The following is a 20,700-nucleotide window of genomic DNA, read 5'->3' on the forward strand; positions in this document are numbered from 1 at the left end:
ACATAAATAAATGAATCACTTAAAAATATATCACTTCCTTTAATTATATACATTACCTTCAATAAGCCTTAAATACTCAGGTGACATATGTTTCATGTGACTACGTATTAGCGCTTGAGAACGGTGCAAAATATTTTCCAAAATTTGATGCAGAAGTTGTTGGGTGTGCGAACAAAGTACCACATTGGTAGCTGAAAAGAAAAATGGGTTACTTATAAAGAATCGAATACTCTTAATGATGTGAAGCCTTTTGGAGAAAACCATGCAGGCTTGGCCCAAAGCGGACAACTTCACATTATGTTGAGAGTATCTTATCTTTGGGCCGTTTTATCCCAATAGAAGTGCCTAATAGGGACATTTTATCATATTGAAATAAGTCATACTCTGAGTGTCTAAATAAAATTTACTGGTAAGTTTAAGAAATTATAGATGTATTCAATCTAAAAATAATATAGCAAATAAATAGTTGAATCTCATGAAGTTAGTACTAATAAAATAATTAAAATAAAAATAAAATGAAGTAATATAGTTGTCACTACTACTTTAAAAAAGGTGTCTGCGTACAGTAGTAGAAACAGGCTGCTTTATTGATTGTGGTTTGTGGGGTGTCTGCTTGAGTGAGTGGTCTTTGTCGGGTAGCTGTAATAATATTTGTACTCTCCATTCCCACTTTCCTCTTTTTCTCTCTCTCTCTCTCAATACAGCAAAACCCTCGCCTACCCAAATGGTCTGAATTCTCCGATCCTGTAAGTTCACTCTAAATTCTCTTTAGATCAACTCTGAATTGTCAACAATTAGTCACTGGAGTTTTATGTTTATCAATATTATTGAATTTTTGCTTCTTTTAATGGTTGGTTGAGTTTTTTTTTTTTTCGTTTTGGTAATTGATCTTTTCTTTTGATCATTTTATTTTGTCGGTAATTTGTCGAAAGTCAGTTCATTACTGGCGTCTGGAGTTTACTTAAGGCTCAGTGAAATTATACTTCGTCTTAACGAGTATGTTGCTGCCGGCTAGATTTGTTTATTTATTTGACGTTGGTTTAAGGCTTTTTTTTTCTTTTAATAGCTTAACGTGATAGTTTCTCAATGCAATCTATTATTTGTATTTTGAGTTACTTGTTACGAGCTTTTGTGGTACATTTACTTGTCCTTTGTACTCGAAGGCTGTTTCCTTAGTTTCATAATTTTATTCAGCGAAATAGAATGCAAGTGTAAGGAAAAACAACATAGAAGAAATGATCTTTAGGAACATCTTCTCATAGCAAAATGGATAGGGAAAAACATGGAAAGTTTTGCTAGGTTTTACTAAGATTTTGCTTTTCTAGTGCATGCATGCCTTTAGTGATCTAGCAATACTTTTTTCTTCAAGACCAAGAACAATGAGCTAAGTAAATCGGTCTTTAATGATAACTTTGAACCCCCGCACACACACACACACACACCAAAAAAAAAAAAAAAAAAAAAAAAGAGGAAAAAAACTCTTTTTCTGTTTTTGTGCCTGCCATTTTCTCTCTTTTGATCTATGGTGAAGAACGTGAAACTATGATCAAATTTTGGGTTCTAAGCAATGCTTCCAGAGAGATCGAGTAGCAGGTATTTTATACAGAAAAGGCCCTATTAGCCTTGATAATGTGAAATTAGTGTAGGAGCATTTATGACCATCTGACATACTTTTAAAGAAAAGTCATATGGTTTATTAGAAGAAAAATTTAGGTATTGAGATTCTTACCTCATATTTTAATTAGATTGGACTTCGTACTTGTAGGTTTGTAATATGTTTGACCTCGTTCAATAATCTGTCTACAAATTATAATGCAACATTAAAAAGTTGTAAAATAAAACTTCCATAGTTGTTTTACTTTGTCAAAAGTGGGCGCGTTTGTTGTTTTATCACATCTAAAAAAAAAAATCCTAAAATTTCAAATAATTTACCAGGGAGTTTCTGCCATGGAAGGTACACAATCAGTTGCAACATTGATGGACTGCACAACATCTAAGATTCAGCAACTACAGAAAGCATTCGCTGAGTTGGAAAGTCACCGTGCTGTTACTCTCAACCTGCAATGGAAGCAACTTGAAGAGCACTTTAATGGGCTTCAGAAGTCCTTGAAGAGACGTTTCACTGAACTGGAAGACCAAGAGAAGGAGTTCGATACAAAAATTGTTCAATCTAATGAGATATTAGAGAAGCGTCAAGCAGCTGTTATTGCTAAAGAGCAAGCTTCACTTCAGAGGCTTCAGGAGAAAAGAGATGCAGCAGTTTCCGCGATTGCTCTTGCTCTGCAGAAGCATAAGAAGCCTTGTTCTGTGGAACCAGCTGTCATTAATTGTGAGGTTCAAGACGGGCCATCTGTTCTGGAAAAACCCGAGGATTCCATAGAGACTGAGGGTGTTATAGATGATACCGGAAAACCTTTTCCGTATTGTGGTGTGGAAGTTAAGTCTTATCCAGAACTAGTGAATCTATGCCGAAATATGGATTCTGAAGGCCTCCATAAATTCATATCAGACAACCGTAAAAACCTGGCAGCTCTCAGGGAGGAGATTCCTCTTGCTTTAAGAGCTGCAATCAATCCTGCCTCTCTGGTACTGGACTCGCTGAACGGGTTTTACAACTCTGATATATCAATTTCTGATGCTAAAAAAGATGCGAATCTTTTGGGACAGCGGCGAACTTGTATTATGTTGCTGGAATGCCTTAATACTTTATTGAACACCCTGGGAACAGATTATATTTCAAGTATAATATCAGAAAATGTCAAAGGACGTGCAAAAGCTATCGCTGAGGAGTGGAACCTGAAGTTAGATGAACTTGACGTCGATGCAAATAATGGAAATTCCTTGGAGGCTCATGCATTCTTACAGCTACTTGCTACTTTTGGTATTAATTCCAATTTTAACCAGGAGAACTTATCCAAGCTGATACCCATGGTTTCACGTCGTCGCCAAACAGCTGATCTCTGTCGTTCCCTTGGATTATCTGACAGAATGCCAGGTTGGTTTTCATAAATAGTAGAGTTAACAGCTCAAGAATTTTTCTACATATCTACTTTTGACGAGTTTTTTAAGGCGTCTTTATCATCTGTTCCCTTTTCTTTTCTTCCCTTCCTATATTCTTGACTGTCAAATATTAATCTTATGATGGTTCAGAAATAGTCATATCATGGTAAAAATTGATGTTATAGGATGTAGTGTTCTTATCTACCTTGTATTAATCTGGAGTCTAGATATTTAATAAATTAATTTAATAGGAATGGACAACCTTAGAAATAGGAAGTAACACATAAAGCTAGAACGATGAAGCGATTTGAAGAACTTAAGGAAATTCACCCGACTCTACAGTATAAATGAATACATCGCATCACATCCCGACTCTACAGTACAAATGAATACATCGCATCACATCTCATCTTAGACATGCCTATTTTTTGTCTTTTTACTAACAGGAACGATTAACTTATATGCATTGACGGTGCAAAACATTTTTAACATGTTGTAACAAGAGACTTACCTTCTTTTCTAGGTTACCAATCCATATTTTAGTAAAAAAGGTTACATGTAGTTGGTTTTTTAGAGAACCGAATTTTGTAGATACTTGTTAGAGCATTCTTAGTTATCACAAAAAAAAAGAAAAAAGAAAAGAGAAATAAGGAATTCAGTCTATGTACATCGAGATACTCTCATATTTGCTGCTTGCATCTCTACAGGTGTTATTGATGTGTTGATAAATAATGGAAGACATATAGATGCTGTTAATCTAGCTTTTGCATTTGAGCTGACACAGCAGTTTCCGCCTGTTTCTCTATTGAAATCCTACTTGAATGAAGCCAGCAAAGCATCTATACCTCTCAATTCTGGAAATGCATCACCTACTGTGCAGGTTTGTTGTGCATTTTATAATTTGAACTTGGCATTTTCTTAGTCATATATAATATGTTTTATGACTCATTGCTTTCAAAAGGAAGCATGTATAAAAGTCTCTTTCTCCTCCTGTTCCCTTGGGGCGTTGACAGGGCGGACATAGTGTAGGCAAGGGCTACACATCTGATACTTTTTTATTTAATGCTAAATCTCTGAGCTGATCATTTTCTCTGGAAGCAACCTTGCATGTGGTGATAATTAATTGTTTTTCTCCAGAATGATGTCAATGAGAAAGAGTTGTCTGCACTAAAGGCCGTGTTAAAATGCATTGAAGACCATAAGCTTGAGGAGCAATACCCTGTGGATCCCCTTCAGAAAAGGGTTCTTCAGCTGGAGAAAGTGAAGGCAGACAAGAAAAAGGCAACTGAAGTTGCAAAACCTCAGTCCAAAAGACCTCGTCCAAATGGTGTCGGAAATGGCCCCCGAGTAAATAATGTTGTCACTGAGAAAAACTTCTATCCCAGAATGACTGATAGGTACCCGCATCCCGTTTATGACAGACCGTATGCTTACCCTGGACCGACCAGCACCCATGTTCCATCATTCATGGGTGCTCCTGCTTACAACTTTTCTCCTGGCCATGACTTCTTTGGAAATGGCTACCATTACCAGGCTTCTTACCTGCACTGATTATCCTTTTAACTGGTAGTGATTAACCCTTGGAGTTTGCTTAATTTGCTCGTGTGAGGGCGAATTTAATACTGAATGTAGTCTACCTGTCTATTTCTAATCTGGTGTAAAAGCTGATATTTGATCTTTGAACATATGCACTGTTTTTCATGTTATATCCGTTAATCTCGCGTTAACATTGGTTCTTTGCTCCTGCTGTTTCTTGATGTCTCTGGACTCAATCAATGGCTTCAAATGGGACTTATTTACCAAACCAAACCGAGCAACTCTACTTGTGAACCAACGGTCCAAAATGTTACTAATTTTGAAAAGAAAAAAACCGATATCTAGGTATCTGATTGATCTATCAAGTGGCTATTTGATGTCTACTTCAAATTATGCATAAATTGGTTGAGCTACTTACTAGTGTACCGATTCAGGGAAACAAAGAAATGCTGATTAAGCAATTGTTCCATCCAGTGTTTCATAGTTCCATTTTCAGTTACTGTAGGCTCAATGGGATCCCGACAGCCATTGTGTTCGTTCCTCACCTTCCTTTCAATTGAATCCATTCGAAGGTGTCCGAATAAACTGCCTAGTAAAAGCTAGCTTCTTTCAATTGAATCTATTTGAAGATGTCCGAATAAACTACTCAAGTAAATGCTAGCTTTGTAAGCCAAGCAAGCAGGGTACTACTTGAACTTGGATTCGTCATGACTCATGACGAGTACGACTTCTCCATAATGTAATGCAAACATAATAGAAGAGATAAAAGAGTTTAATGCCTCTTCCTTTTCAATTAGACGAAGGTGATATGAATTCGTAATCTCGTTGGTTTGGCCGCCTCTTACGAGGATTAAATTCGTTGGGCTACTCTAATAGTTATTATGAGCAATTACTAGTAATTATTTTTCAGATGACCTAATAATGTAAAACAAGAAGTTACATTATTAACGTATAAAAGTTTTAAACTCTCAGACAAATAAAAGGTCAGTAGGAGACATCTATCATAGATCATCCATTCTTAACCAACGAGCTTATGGATAAGGGATAACGTTCTATTACTTTATACCCAACCACTAGCTTCCACGTAAGAGTCATCCTTCATCAGAACCACGAGTTTTATGAGCTAACAGATCTTTTCTGCCAGCAAAACAAATTCTACGTTCATATTTGCATCTTTTTTATATTATTTACCTGATTGATCAAACAGGGTCCAACAATATTTCCAAAAATGGCTACTGCTGCTTCCCCCATGGCAAGCCAGCTGAAGAGCAGCTTTGCATCTTCTTTAACCAGAGGCAGTGGCCTTGTCACTCCAAAAGGCATTTCTGGTGCACCCTTTAAGATCTTCCCTTCAACAAGGAAGTCTTGCTTCACTGTCAAGGCTGTCCAAACTGACAAAGTAAGATACCAAATCACTCTTCTTATTATCATGTTCTTCATTTTCAATACTTTTTCTTTGTGTCGGTGGGAAAGCCAGCAATTCTAACGAGGAGATTCAGAAAATGTTAAAATATCACACATGAGAATATATGCTGCCTAAAGCAAGTTTTAAGTTGCAGTTGATATTGCTTATATTTTTTTTTTTGTGCAAGAAACTTCTCTTATATATACACACATAAAAAAGAAAATGTTAGCTGTATGAAGATGGAAGGGCTGTAGTGTACAACAAAGAGGATTCAATTGAATCTCCAAAGAGGGTAAATACATTTTTTTTTTCCAGATATATAAATTGTTGGATCTCTATAAAGCTACAACATGGGGGGAGTGGTTAAAAATTGTTCTAGATCCTGCTTGAGCGTCACGGAGAAATCCTGATTTTCCAATTACGTCAATATCATAAGATAGATGCCTGAATCGCTCCGTGTCTTAATACATCCCGAAAAAGAATGAATAAGCGCTCATATGGAAAGATTACCATAGAAATAAGGCTTGGGAATGAAGAATGGGCTGGTAGAAATAATGTGAGATAGAGTTGAATGCCTGTCAAGGTCATAAGTTCAAATTTCAAGTGTTCTAGCGCTATTACTGGCTGTACGCACTGGATAAATTTTCGATAAATGGGGATTCAGTTGAACCCTTTAGGACTATCTAGGGTTGTAGCTCCACTGTTTTTGCATTCTTTGAATTTTCTAATTAAATTTCTGGCTCCACTGTTGCTTATAAACACAATATAATTTTTCGACAAATAAATTTCAATTGAACCCATTTGAATTATGTTTCTCGGATTTAATAGCTCGGTTGATTGACTACCTGAACTTTTACCTTGTTGGTGAGGACTCGAATCCCCATATTGTAATCCCCTCCCCCCTATGTAATAAAAGCAATTTAAAAAAAAAAAAATCATGTTTCTCTGGCTGACTTTGATTTATTGGATCTCAATAATTCTCACTAATTCATATCCTTGTCTTCTTTATTTCCCTTGGTTTTGCAGCCCACTTTCCAAGTGATTCAGCCCCTTAATGGTGACCCCTTCATTGGAAGTCTTGAAACTCCAGTAACCTCAAGCCCATTGATTGCATGGTACTTGTCCAACTTACCTGCCTACCGGACCGCAGTGAGCCCACTTCTCCGAGGAGTAGAAGTTGGCCTGGCCCATGGATTCTTACTGGTTGGGCCATTTGTAAAGGCTGGTCCATTAAGAAACACACCTTATGCAGGTAATGTCGTATTCCTAATGTTAACTTGTGTATTCGATCTTTATATTTTTACTACTGAACCCATCATACTTTCAAATTATGGGTCAAAGTTTAATATTTAATAAAGTTTTAGTGATTTTTCCCACACACGCACATGCATATAGAGTTTAAGTTCTGTCACTGAGATTGCACAATCAGGTCACATATTAAGTAACTACAAGTAAATCTCTTGATAAGCATTAATTTGCAATCTGATAAAAATGGTAATTGATATGCTATCACAAGTTAAAATTACTGAAAGTATATAAGAATCTTTATACTGTCAGCGTATACATACAGTGAAACCTTTCTATAACGATATTGTTTGTCCGAGTATTTTTTTGTTGCTAAAGCGAATGATGTTACAAAGAACATATAATATAACATAAGATGAAAATTTGTTTCAAAACAAACTTAACCGTTATAGTTAAATATTGTTATCGAGGATGAATGTTATTGAGAGGTCTGATTAAGCTCTGGGTTAAAAATATTGAGTTTCAGCCTAACATAGATCTTGTTAACTAAATCCGCCACTATTAATGCAGGGGGAGCTGGTTCATTGGCAGCAGCAGGACTTGTTGTGATCCTTAGCATGTGTTTGACTATTTATGGAATTTCATCATTCAAAGAAGGAGAGCCATCAACTGCACCATCTTTGACATTGACTGGCAGGAAGAAAGTGCCCGATCAATTGCAAACTGCAGATGGATGGGCCAAGTTCACAGGTGGATTCTTTTTTGGTGGAATTTCTGGTGTCACTTGGGCTTATTTCCTCCTTTATGTCCTCGATCTTCCTTACTATGTCAAGTAGATTTTTCAATTTCTGCAATTGATGTAACTATTTTGAATGCTAAATTGGATATGAAAGTTGTATATTGCAAACTAGCATATCTGAATATTTCATTATTGATTCCAATTCTTGCCCCGACTCTAGTTTAGGGGTAAATAGTAAGAGCGCAACGCATGATGTGTGTTAAGTGCATGTCACAGATGAAAACTCTGTTGTGAACAAGTCGAATAAACTAACATTTAAGTAGAGAAGGGAAAAGGGGTATTGTATGTTCATTATCCACTAAGTTTCGAATGTTGAAGACTTGAACTGGTCCTTGGATTTTGTCGATTGTAAGAAAAAAAGTCGGTTTCTCCAAATCAACCAGTTCAATAAGTTAGATGGTTTACGCTAAACACTAAGTAGGTTACTGTTTATGAATTGCAAATTTGATTTTATAGTGATCTTTATGCATGTCTCTTGTTCTATGCCAGTGGGAAAAATGGAAGCAGGTATACGTGATTTACATGGACGTTAGATTCGTTTATGCGTTTTACATATGTTGGAAGGTGGATTTATTTTTCGTCAATTGATCTGACATAGATGTCCTGTCCACTTGGAAAAAGAATTCTTAAAAAAGAATCCTTAATACCCATTCACTGAAACAATGATAAATCAAAGTTTCTCCAAATCAAAATGACTCATAATTAGTCTATCATGAATTTGATGCCGCATTATATAGTTCAGACTGATTATTGTGACTCAATTCTAGCTTAATTAACTTTGCAAGCAGACTGTGACCGCTCAACTTAGACATTCTGCCAACCATTTAGTATGCAGGATGACTGCTCAAAGGTAGGATCCTCCTATACCTATTCCTTCTAGTCGAGCCTCTCGGTCTGTCATTATACTTCGAGAAGTAGAAAGAACTACAATTTCCGTTCCCAACCCATGACCAATATAAGCTCGAAGCTTCCTTCGTAACTCCCGGAACTTCTTCGTAGTGGCTCCCTTACATGCCTCATTTCAAAGGGAACCTCAAAGTGGCTCTATTTCATTATATTCCATCCATATCCCAATTCCATTAATTTAATATAAAGTCTTGAATTCAAGCTCAGAGTATAAAATATCAACTATTACTTGAATTAGTTAGCTTCCTATATCAAATATTAAAGCGAAAAAATATGTCTTAGGAAGAAGACAGTGATATTTGATATAGAAAACTTATCGGTTTTTGGTGTTTAATCAAACCTATTAATATAAGACACATATTTGCATAAAAATTCTTTTAGTAATCAATGACTAAATAATGGGAGGATAGTACTTTTAGTTCCTAAATTATTGAGAAATTATACTTTTAGTGTGTATGACTGAACATGTTTAACCTTCAATTAATGAAAATATATATTTTGTCTCTTCATGCAGATATATGTTATACTATTTAACTATTCATAGAACTATAATACCGTCAAACATGAAGTAAAAATACAAATTTAACATAATGCATGAGTAATTAAGTAGTGGAGCAGTTAATAATAATGGTAAATTTGTGAATACTCACAAGTAAAGAGATCAAAAGCGCACAATTCAATTAATTGAAGGTTTAATGTGCTTAGAAGTTAGAATTTACCAACAATTAAGCGACCAACAATGTTATTAACCCTTCAATAATTATATTCTCAATAGTTGATTTAATGTAACTAGCGACTATTTCTTTTAGCTATCAATGATCCATTCTTGACCAATGAGGTTCGGATAAGAGATAATGTTTCTAAAATGATCAATAACAAGCTCCCACGTATGGGTCATCCACCCCTCAGAACCACGAATCTGTGAGCCAAAAGATTTTCTTTGCCAGTCTTAACAGGACCACGTATTTACTTGTTTGCATCTTTTGTTATATTCTCACTACTAACTGATCAAACAAACAGAGCCCAACAATATTTCCAAAATGGCTACTGCAGCATCTCCCATGACCAGCCAGCTGAAGAGCAGCCTTGCTTCTTCTTTAACCAGAGGCAGTGGCCTTGTTACTCCTAAAGGCATCTCTGGTGCACCTTTTAAGATCTTTCCTTCAACAAGAAAATCTTGTTTCAAAGTCAAGGCTGTCCAAACTGACAAAGTAAGATACCAATTCACTCCTCTTCACCTTCCTTTTTTATCAAGTTTTTGAATTTCAGTATATTTTTTTTTATACCGATGGTGTTTGGGTCCGTACATGGGCACATTGATTATTTTTACGGAGTATCAGTCAGGGTCAGATATGGTATTGATGTTAAAGAAGGTCCAATCTTGTATTTGTGTTAAAACATTCACTTAATATGTATAATAATCTATTCAGAACCTAGTAAGCAAAAAGAGTTATGATTTAGAATTCATAAACTTAAAATTTTTGATTCGTCTGTGGTACTTGCTATTTTCCAACAGCACGTACTGGGTAATTCTGTTCACCAATGTTTGAACAGATGGGAAAAATAATCTAGTTTGAATTTCAGTAATCATTGGATAAGTGACTGAAGCTAGAAGTTCTAACAGGAAATTTCAGAACTGTTAAAATGCCACACTTATAATTCAAAACCGGTAATCTAAAGCAGTTTTTGAATCACTTATGCCACTACATTAGAAGTTTCTCGTGTAAAAGTTTTTCAACTTTGTCTATACACACAAAAAATTACTAAAAGTTGTTACACGAGAAAACGACAAAAATGTCCCTTAACTATGATAGTAGGTTCAAAATAGTCCCTTATGCACTTAACAGTTTTAGTCCTTTAAGTTTGTTACAAGTTAACAAAAACGGTCCCTTAACTATGAGAGTAGGTTCAAAATAGTCCCTTAACTATGCACTTAACGGTTTTGGTCCTTTAAGTTTGCCATAAGTTGACAGTTTTAGTCTCGACAAAATATTCGTCGAACTCTATTTGTTAGATTTGACGAGAACTATGAAAAAAAGAGAAAAATTAGTGAGAACTCTAGATCGGTCAAATAACTCGGGACAAAACCGACGGACGTTAGTCGGTTATAGAAAAAAACTGAGGAAAAACCTACAGACTTGATAATGTCAAAAAATAGTGTCTCGGAGCACAAAGACCGACAGATTCTGTCGATTAAAATCGAGGGAGTCCATTCGCTAAGTAAAATACACTAGATTCGTTTTTACTGAAAACTAGAGAAAACTAAATACTTCCAGTGTAGTGATTCTTTTTTTAAATAGTTTCCGCGCATTTTTCCTCAAAAATAACCAATGGACTTCCGTTGGTTTTCATAAAAAACAATAAAAATAAAAAATAAAATAAAAAATAGTGTCCCTCGATTTTATCCATCGGTTTTCGTCCATCGTTTTTTTCGCTTGTTTTTGGTAGTGACAACGTTTTTAGTTTCTGCTATTTCTAATTTATTTCTAAAGTCTAGTGTATTTTATTTAGTCGATGGATTCCCTCAGTTTTAATCGATAGAGTCCGTCGGTCTTTGTGTTTGAAGACACCATTTTCTGACATTATCAAACCGTTAAGTGCATACTTAAGGGACTATTTTTAACCAACCCTCATAGTTAAGGGACCATTTTGTCAACTTATGGCAAACTTAAAGGACCAAAACTGTTAAATGCATAGTTAAGGGACTATTTTGAACCTACTCTCATAGTTAAGGGACCATTTTTGTTAACTTATAACAAACTTAAAGGACTAAAACCGTTAAGTGCATAGTTAAGAGACTATTTTGAATCTAGGGACCATTTTTGTCCTTTTCTCGTTGTTACACATATATTTCTAAAATAGAGGTCCTCTTCATATTGGGCTTTTGGTTTGTTGGATCTCATTAATTCTCATTATCTACAGCCCACTTTCCAAGTGATCCAACCCCTGAATGGTGACCCATTTATTGGAAGTCTTGAAACTCCAGTTACCTCAAGCCCATTGATTGCATGGTACCTGTCCAACTTACCTGCCTACCGGACTGCAGTGAGCCCACTTCTTAGAGGAGTAGAAGTCGGCCTGGCCCATGGATTCCTACTTGTCGGGCCATTTGTAAAGGCTGGTCCATTAAGAAACACACCTTATGCAGGTAACGTTCGGATTCGCAATTTTAACTCGGCGAATTCAATCTTTAGATTCTTATCATTGAAGTGAATGCATTTTCAAATTATCATTCAAAATTCAATTTTTTGTGCGGATTGCCCTTCAAAGACATTGGTCTTTAATTTTTTCCCCTCAAATTGGTGGTCTTTAATTTTCGTTTTTCGTCTAATATCTCGAGGTTCAGGGTCGAACCCCAGCTCAGTAAAAAAAAAAAAGAAAAAAAAAGAGGAAATTTTGCAAGGCAGAGATTTGAATTCGCAAGATAGAGTTTTGCAAACTCTACCTCAAAACTCTTCCTTAAGGTAGAGTTTTACATTTAAAACTCTGTCTGAGGCCTAACTTTACTAAGAAACTCTGCCTTGCGATTTTTTTTTAAATTTTTTTTTACAGTGCCTTTGAAGGGTAATCGTGCAAATGACCCTTCAAAATTTATTTTAAAAATGTTGATATCAGTTAAACCCATATATACCTTCTTAACTTCCAGTGGCAGAGCCACAACCAAGGAAAGAATTCAAATGAATCCTCTTCATCGTAAAATTGTATTGTGCAAATAGGGAAAAATAATTTTATTTTTTGTATATATGTATTAACATTTGAATCCTATTCTAGTAACAAAGGTAGTTCGAAAATCGTTGGAGCTCACAAGTTCGGCTATTTTAAATATTCTTATTAAAATTTCTGACTGCGACACTGTTAATGCAGGGGGAGCTGGATCTTTGGCAGCAGCAGGACTTGTAGTGATCCTTAGCATGTGTTTGACTATTTATGGAATTTCATCATTCAAAGAAGGAGAGCCATCAACAGCACCATCTTTGACATTGACTGGCAGGAAGAAGGTGCCTGACCAATTGCAAACTGCAGATGGATGGGCCAAGTTCACAGGTGGATTCTTTTTTGGTGGAATTTCTGGTGTCACTTGGGCTTATTTCCTCCTTTATGTCCTTGATCTTCCTTACTATGTCAAGTAAATCTGTTAAGTTGTCCACTTGATGTAACTATTTGAATGTTAAATTGGATATGAAAGTTGTATATTGAACAGCTGAGCGCTTCAAGGTGTGCAATTTAACCTGCTGTAGCGAGTTAGTTGTCTTATCTTTCAAGTTACTAATTCCATTTATTACGAGCTGTAGTTATCTTTAATTACCTTTTAAATGATTTGATAGTATAAAGAACATTTACATTGTCAGTGTTTAAACCCCTAATGTAAAATAATGCACGAATCTAAGTTAGAAAACCGAAATGATTGGATGATTTAAAAAATTCAGAATTTGGTTATACGTACTAGAATAATCGAAAAAATGGTATGGTACAAAATTTCCAAACATAACCGACTGATCCTAACCGTTGACACCCTTAGTTTTATATTATCAATTTTCTACGTCTTAACACAAAAATATACTTTAAAGGGAGTCATCTAACTAAAAGAATATTTGTAAAGAACCATTGAATGCGTAAAGAATGATAGATATATAGACGTAAGCCTTCACAATTTCTTTGACCACCACAAAAAAAAGAATGCAGATTTCTTCCCTTTTCTTTAGAATATTATCTTTAATTGGAACTCACTCTATTCCACTTCTAACCTCCTTTTTAAAGTATGCAAACTCCAAATCCAAAATGAACAGTTCAACAAAATATCTCTTTCCATGTAAATCATGCATCCAAATACTTAACCTCCAAATCAAGGATACACATATGTATAAAACCTCCAAGTGGAGCAACATTCCTATCTGAGAGAGAGAGACAGCAAATACACAGCCATTCATCTCAGTTTAGAGCACAGCCATGGCGCCTTCTGTGTATGCAGATTACTTTTTTAAGTCCTATGCACTATCGTTGTAAAGAATATTTATACAATTATGTTGCTTAATTGTAAAGCAAGTGCAAGCTCTATTTATAATAAGCATTTGCGGGTAATCTAGGAAAATCGTATAGTAAAGCGCTGTAATCAGTTAAATTGGAGTGATAGAACCGCTAGTATATATACAATTTCAATCCTTCATTTTTGGGCATCTTAAATGTGTTTTAGCTTTCAGATGTTTGGAGAAACTGGTGTAAGCATAGCTTATTATCTATCTGGTTTTCCAAAATTGGTCCAGACATATTCAATATGATATACATTTCAATGATGCACCAATAGCTTCACCTATGTGCATGTTAGATTGTCCCACATTGATTGCAACAATGGTCTGTTGTCTCCTTATATGGTCTCGAACAATTCTCACCGCCTGAGCTTTTAGGGTTGAATTCATATATATGATATTAGAGCCTGTCATGTATGAGCATACAATGAATTGTTGTCTCCTTACATGGTCTTGGGCCTCAAAATCCATTTTCTTGTCATCACAAGTATGGCTAACTTTCTTGTGAATCGTTACGAAATTTTTAAAGTTAGAAAAAGACATAACCTATATGTATAATCTCGTTTTTGCCATTTGCCAGAAACTCAGGCAGCAATGGCAAGACCAGTGTGGTGGTGACGGCCCTAGACGGAGTCATAAACGTAAATTCACTCTTCACCATTGCCATCTTTGTGGGACTATCTCTTGCAACTCCGGGCCAAAAAAGCCTCAACAGTAGCGAGCGTTGTCAGCCAGGGATTCTAACAGTAAAGCAACTAGTAATCTTCGAGGTGCTTTCGTTCAGTTTCTTTCTCTTCTCATCACTAGTGGCACAGGCCATAAAACTCTCCCTCAATCTCCTCGGTAGCGAAGAGTTAGCTCACGGTTTCAGTGTTGTTGTCAATGAAAGACTCCTTAAAACAGGGATGTTGATGACAGCAATCTCCTCTGTTATGGGGTGCTTGTTTCTCATGGTTTCTATGCTGCATGTGATTGAGATCAAAACTGGCAGGCTGTTCTGTGGAGCTAAATCTACTATTATATCAGTTACTTTCCTCATAAGCCTGGTGGTTTCTGGTCTTCTGGTCTATGTTTCTGCAGCATGGTATGCATTTACCCATGCACGCGTCCACATCCATGAATAGAGGACTGGTCGATAGCTGTTTTCCTTCTGCTTGATTTGCCAAGCTTTTGGAGTTCTACCAAGTCCTATTTCATTTACTAGTATTTTCTAATAATATTGTGTGTCTAGATTAGTTTGTGTGTAGCTCAAATATTCTATCAGACACTTGTTAACTCCCACAAAAACAGGTACCAGATAACTATGGCCTACCGGTACCAGGGCAATAACTCAACTAGATAATAGAGGAGCTTCATCCCTGTCTTGTTTTTCAGCTCTGGTCCAGTAGGCCAAATTTACGGCTAAGTTACAGACCCTTTGTAAGGGGAACTGTTATTTCATTTTTTTTTTTCTTTTCGTCGTTTGGTTTGATGGACAGGAAAGTCCACACTGAAAAATCATATGGAAGATTTTCCCTGTTGTCTAAGATATTTAATAGAGTTAATTTCATTGCACTAATGCATACTGCAGTATCTTATATTTAATTATTAAGTACTAATAATCTTCAGATTTTATTTGTTGTTGCAAGTTGTGAAAAATGGTAAGTTTATTTTGGCATCATCCCATTTTTATCTTTTCTTTCGTGCAACTGAGCAGTGTTAGTTTACAAGACGCTACACTAAGAAATATGGACGGAGAACAGAGATATAGAATGACATGTTTCAGCAGGAATAAGCAGATTTCTTGGACATTTCATCTTAATAATATTCCAGCATTATTTCTAATGCAGCAAATTAAACTCAACAACCATAAATAAAATCAGGAGAAGAAAATTGTGCCAATGTTATTCAGTTGAGGCATTTGGATTTCAATGTTTAGAATCACCTCAGCGGGTCTTGGTCTTCTGCTCGTGGACCTTGACAGCAGCACATATTTTCTTCCAGCAGTGAATCACTATGAGAGTTGGTATCCAAACCCAGAAATGATTTGCGAAGACATAGTAAGCATAGTAGTGGTAGGGGCTAGCAGCAAAATTATCACCTTCCAAGATAGCTGTTATGAAGTAAACGGCTGTGCCATAGAGCTGCCCCAAACAAATGGCTATTTGAAGTACGTGCCTGTATGACTTCTTAGCAGCTATGGCATACCTGCCAATGCCAATAACATAAAGCACAATTAGGTTTACACGCAAACTTGAATACATGCTCCTGCCCTGTCCATACTTTTAGGGATCGTTAGGTTGAAAGGACTAGTTAATATAATCCCAGCATCTAATCTCGCATACAATATTTGGTTGAAGGACCAGCGGAGGTAAAAACACAAGGTGATTTCTTCCTATCTGTCCAAGCCTTGGTGGACAGAGTTACCTCGTACATGTGTTGGGTGAGAAGTAGCAGGTACCCCCGGAATTAGTCAAGGTGCGTGCCAAGCTGGCTCGGACACCACGGTTATCCGGAAAAAAAACTCCGCATAATTAATGCAGCATTTGGATTGTTGTATAAGAAAAAATAATCCCCCAATAAACTAATGCAGTGTTTGGCTGGCGCTATAAAAAAATACTGATATTAAGTTATACGAGAATTTACGTGTTATTTTATGCGGGATAAATTGTGGAAGGATAAAATTATTTGAGGACAAAAATACCCTTAAATAATTAATCCTTATATCATATTCCCTGTATGATTAAGATTATTATTGTTATTTTATTATTATTATTTGATAAGTTATTCCTTGTATAATTATTACTCCATGCATAACAATTATTCATTCTTATTTCCCGCATAAAAAACGTACATTATAGTCCATGCATAACAAGCATGTGAACAAACAACCCCTTAGGCAGGGGCGGACTTAAAGAGAGCAGAGGGTGTTCAGTATATATAGGATAGATTTTGTGTGTTTATGTACATATATTAACTTTTGAACACCTTGAACAAATACAAAAGGTTAGCTCAAGTGGTCCAGGGTGTTCAAAATTGTCTCTAGTGTCTCAGGTTCAATTCCCATCAACAACATTAATTTTTATATTTAGCTTTTGTTGTTTTTTTCGAATCCCTTGAATGAAAATCCTGGATCCGCCACTGCCCTTAGGACAAACACATTAATTCTGACAATCTGAAGGGGCATGACAAGTTAATATCTCTTGAGAATGATACTTACACTGCAAGAAGGCATGCGGGCCCCTCTATGACAGCTGTGATTCCTTCGACACTAACAACTCCAGCATCCCGTCCTACGTATCTTGAATCACCTTTGCTGTATTCTTTCCCTGCAATATTTTGCTTTTTGTTGGTACTTTTATATGCCAAATTAGAAACATTTCCTAATAGAAATAAACTGTTCTTGTCTGTAAGAAGACTTGCTAAAATGAGACTTACAGACTTCAGCAAGGTAAACAGGAGTAGTCTTTTTGTAGAAATCTGGAGTAAAAACAAAATACCCCTCAAGGACCATGTGGGTTAGGCCGGTGAAAATCCACCAGCACATGAGCACTCTGTCAGTTTTTGATATTTTAGGAACAAACCCTAGCAAGTAAAACATGGAGAAATGAAGTTAGAAAACGAGGCGAGGCCACAATGGGGAAAGCAAAAAGACCAAACAAGCAGCTCGGATGGGCTTAGCATGTGGAGATTTATAACACTAATGCAGCTGAAAATTTTGAACAAGTATAGAACTTGTAAAGAAATCTTTTCACTGGATCAAACCTTTTTTTTTATCTTCTTTAATCGCATGCGCAAGTCAGCAAAGTTGCAGGTTGACATTAACATCAGATTAGATTCTCCTTTTTCTCTTTGTTTCAACTTGTGAGTGATACTTTTTGAAGCATTTTCTACGGCAGTTATGATCTCGATAGCGGAATAACTGACAAACATAGTGATTCAACTAGGACATGGGTATCTGGTTGAGGTTACAAGTACCTAAACACCCAACGTATATCTGTTATAGAATATCTACTTACAAATAGTCAAAGGAATATCTAGTATGAACAAAGAAGTCATTTGAGTCTTAGACCGTGGAGCTGGAAGCACTTTACCCTCCCCAGACCCCACATTGTGGGATTTCACTGGGTATGTTGTTGTTGTTGTTGTTGTTGTTGTTACCGTGGAGCTGGAAGCACAATTTTTCAGTAAATACTTTCCAGTCCGAACTCTGAACAATTAAATGTTTGGTGAAGGTTTCATACTCAACTCAACTTCTTGCCTTCTACTTCTGAGCAGTTACTACTTACTAGAGTATACTTCGTAAAGGAAAATAAAATGAGAACATCTAACTGCTACTAAAATTAAATCATATAAGAAAAAGCAGGAATTGCTTGCAATAAGTAAAGCAATAATCATTGAATAATCACCTGAGAGTATCCACATGAACAAAACAACCAGGAAGGATGCGAGGCCATACACACCAACTATGTGTGACTGTGAGAGGAATATGGGAACAAAACCAGCCAATTTCAGATCTTGCGGAATGTAGGGATGAGCTTCTCCCTGAGATACCATTTCCTCAATGCCTGTGATCTGCAACACAGAAAAAAGTGGTGTCCATACATCAGAGAAGGAGTTAATGAGCTAAATGCTAATCCGCGGTTTACAGATGTCATATTACTTCAGTTGTAAAGATCAGTTCAACTCTGATTCGATGATCTATCAAGAATTAGATCGAAAATGTACTACACCTATTACATTTTTAAGGAAACAGGCGTTGAGCGAGAAATGTCTCTTCTTTCCCTTTGGTTTATTCACTAATCTGAAACTTAGCACGTGTTTTCTTATTGACTCCCGGCGGTCGTATTCTTAAACAAAGTCTATCTGGCGGCAAAAAAAGCAAATGCAAGAATCATAGTGAAATCAGCGAAAGTGATCAATCAATTAGGCCTCAACGCCAATTCTAAAATTAGTGGAACTTGACTATGTGAATCTATTGTATCCATTCAGCTCTATTTGCTTCATTTTTTATTTTATTTTAAAAAAAAAGAAGCAAATTAATGATTTCTTCAGCTATGGCATAAAACGTTTTCCTTTATAAGTATCTCAACTCTTAATCTGTATACTTGCTCCAACCAATACTTAGACATTATTATCGATCATTAACACTAAGAAATCTGATCAAATTTCCAAAGAAAAACATTATCCAATTCTCACACTTAATATCAATCCTAACACAAGAAAACTTTTCCAGTAAATAATTTTCAAAAAATTCCACTTAATACCAAACACAACTAGGTGTCTAAATTAGGGAAGGAATACTGGTGAAAAATTGAAAAGAATGAGCAAAGTTTTCAGAGGGCACAAAAATATCTAGAGATGAATATTAAGGGCATATCTCTAAAAGTCAAATTAATATACAAAAAAATCCCCCTTTTATTTTCAGGCAAATATAGCACAAAAGAGAAGTACAAATAAAACATAGTAGTAATTACCCTAAAAGAGGAAACTTTCACACTATTCAGTCACTTATATTTACATATAGGAGTATAATAACTATTAAATCCAAGACATACATAATTCTTGCAACATGCATATACTAACATGAGGCTGGTGGCACCCCAATTGGGTAAATCATTAAAACAGTTCAAAACCCAAACATATCTAGAGATGAAAATTAAGGGCATATCTCTAAAAGTCTAATAAACAAAAAGATCCCCTTTTTATTTTCAGGCAAATGTAGCACAAATCATCAGTCCAAATAAGACATACTCATATTAATTATCAAAAGGAGGAGCCTTTACACTTCACAGTCACTTATATTTACATATAAGAGTATAATAACTGTTAAATCCAAGATATACATAATTCTTGAAACATGCATGTACTAACATGAGGCTAGTGGCAACCCATTTGGGTATAGTTAAATAAAATACTCCATTAAATAACACAGAATTACAAAGATTTGTATAGAGAGAGAAGGGTACTCACAGGTAATTCTGAGAGACTTCAGATTCAGTGAAAGTTGACTTGAGGGCGATGAAGAAGAAAAGATAGAGAGTAGAGAACACTGAAATACAAATAAGTAAGGATTTGGAGGCATGTGAGACAGATAGTAACGAAAAACATTTTTTGAAAAATAATTTATTTATATTAGAGAGTAAAAAAATATATTCGGGAAAGATTTTATTAAAGATCGACGATAATGTTACTCCATTTGTTTTAATTTATGCGAACCTATTTAACTGACACGAAGTTTAAGAAAAAAGAAAAGACTTTTAAGCTTGTAGGGTTAAATAAGTCGCACATATTTTGTGTGGCTATAAATTATTGCATAAAGATAAATTGTTTCTAAATATAGAAAAGGGTCATTTTTTTTTTGCATAGACTAATAAAGAAATAAGTTCACATAAATTGAGACGGAGGAATTATGTTTTTTGTAAAAGAATTTGTTTATTGAAGATTGATTAACAATGTATCGGAGCCATGTGTCGGAGCCAGAATTCGCACTTTATATGTTTTAACTATTAGGATGGTGATATCAGATATCACTAACTGTATTCTAATTTTGTGATTATTGTACAAAATCTAAGATTTTAACTTAAGGTATTATGTTAGGCCGAACCATGATGCTTCTAGCTCTGCCCCTAACTATTGGATGAAGCAGTGAGATAGAGTGTTACAATGAGATGGTTGGGGTCCATCCGTCCTCAACCTAAGGTTCAGGATTCGAGTCCGTGGGAATGAAAAAGATTCTATTGGGAGCACCAGAAATGGGTCCTGCAATGAGCAATCTGAATTTAATCGAATTTCAATGTAGATAT

The 20,700-nt window shown here is 35.7% G+C and overlaps 5 protein-coding genes across 6 annotated transcripts; 4 read left to right on the forward strand and 1 right to left on the reverse strand.

Annotated features, from left to right (window-relative positions):
• Positions 1-589: 589 nt before the first annotated feature.
• LOC132606849 (FRIGIDA-like protein 3) lies at positions 590-4,727 on the forward strand. Of its 2 annotated transcripts, none has more exons than XM_060320506.1 (4): positions 590-746; positions 1,936-2,995; positions 3,708-3,880; positions 4,138-4,727. In XM_060320506.1, exons 2-4 carry the CDS (start codon positions 1,948-1,950, stop codon positions 4,549-4,551), a joined length of 1,635 nt encoding a protein of 544 aa, XP_060176489.1. In that variant the 5' UTR covers positions 590-746; positions 1,936-1,947; the 3' UTR covers positions 4,552-4,727. The 2 variants fall into 2 exon arrangements, with proteins under 2 accessions (XP_060176489.1, XP_060176498.1); XM_060320515.1 differs by having other exon boundaries at positions 594-746; positions 1,955-2,995.
• A 949-nt stretch (positions 4,728-5,676) lies between these two features.
• On the forward strand, positions 5,677-8,089 carry LOC132606860 (photosystem I reaction center subunit XI, chloroplastic). The gene is made up of 3 exons (XM_060320529.1): positions 5,677-5,935; positions 6,968-7,193; positions 7,757-8,089. Exons 1-3 carry the CDS (start codon positions 5,765-5,767, stop codon positions 8,020-8,022), a joined length of 663 nt encoding a protein of 220 aa, XP_060176512.1. The 5' UTR covers positions 5,677-5,764; the 3' UTR covers positions 8,023-8,089.
• A 1,792-nt stretch (positions 8,090-9,881) lies between these two features.
• On the forward strand, positions 9,882-13,091 carry LOC132606877 (photosystem I reaction center subunit XI, chloroplastic-like). Its single transcript, XM_060320549.1, has 3 exons — positions 9,882-10,102; positions 11,814-12,039; positions 12,756-13,091. Exons 1-3 carry the CDS (start codon positions 9,932-9,934, stop codon positions 13,019-13,021), a joined length of 663 nt encoding a protein of 220 aa, XP_060176532.1. The 5' UTR covers positions 9,882-9,931; the 3' UTR covers positions 13,022-13,091.
• Positions 13,092-13,239: 148 nt separating this feature from the next.
• LOC132606888 (uncharacterized) lies at positions 13,240-15,473 on the forward strand. The gene is made up of 2 exons (XM_060320559.1): positions 13,240-13,852; positions 14,496-15,473. The coding sequence occupies exons 1-2, from the start codon at positions 13,839-13,841 to the stop codon at positions 15,037-15,039; spliced, it is 558 nt and encodes a 185-aa protein (XP_060176542.1). The 5' UTR covers positions 13,240-13,838; the 3' UTR covers positions 15,040-15,473.
• Positions 15,474-15,674: 201 nt separating this feature from the next.
• On the reverse strand, positions 15,675-20,027 carry LOC132606869 (probable 3-beta-hydroxysteroid-Delta(8),Delta(7)-isomerase). The gene is made up of 5 exons (XM_060320540.1): positions 19,868-20,027; positions 18,304-18,469; positions 17,333-17,479; positions 17,115-17,223; positions 15,675-16,102 (listed from the first exon to the last, which is right to left on the reverse strand). Exons 2-5 carry the CDS (start codon positions 18,449-18,451, stop codon positions 15,841-15,843), a joined length of 666 nt encoding a protein of 221 aa, XP_060176523.1. The 5' UTR covers positions 18,452-18,469; positions 19,868-20,027; the 3' UTR covers positions 15,675-15,840.
• Between the last annotated feature and the right edge of the window lie 673 nt (positions 20,028-20,700).

Source organism: Lycium barbarum, chromosome 1, assembly GCF_019175385.1.
Source record: "Lycium barbarum isolate Lr01 chromosome 1, ASM1917538v2, whole genome shotgun sequence".
NCBI classification, from domain to species: domain Eukaryota; kingdom Viridiplantae; phylum Streptophyta; class Magnoliopsida; order Solanales; family Solanaceae; genus Lycium; species Lycium barbarum.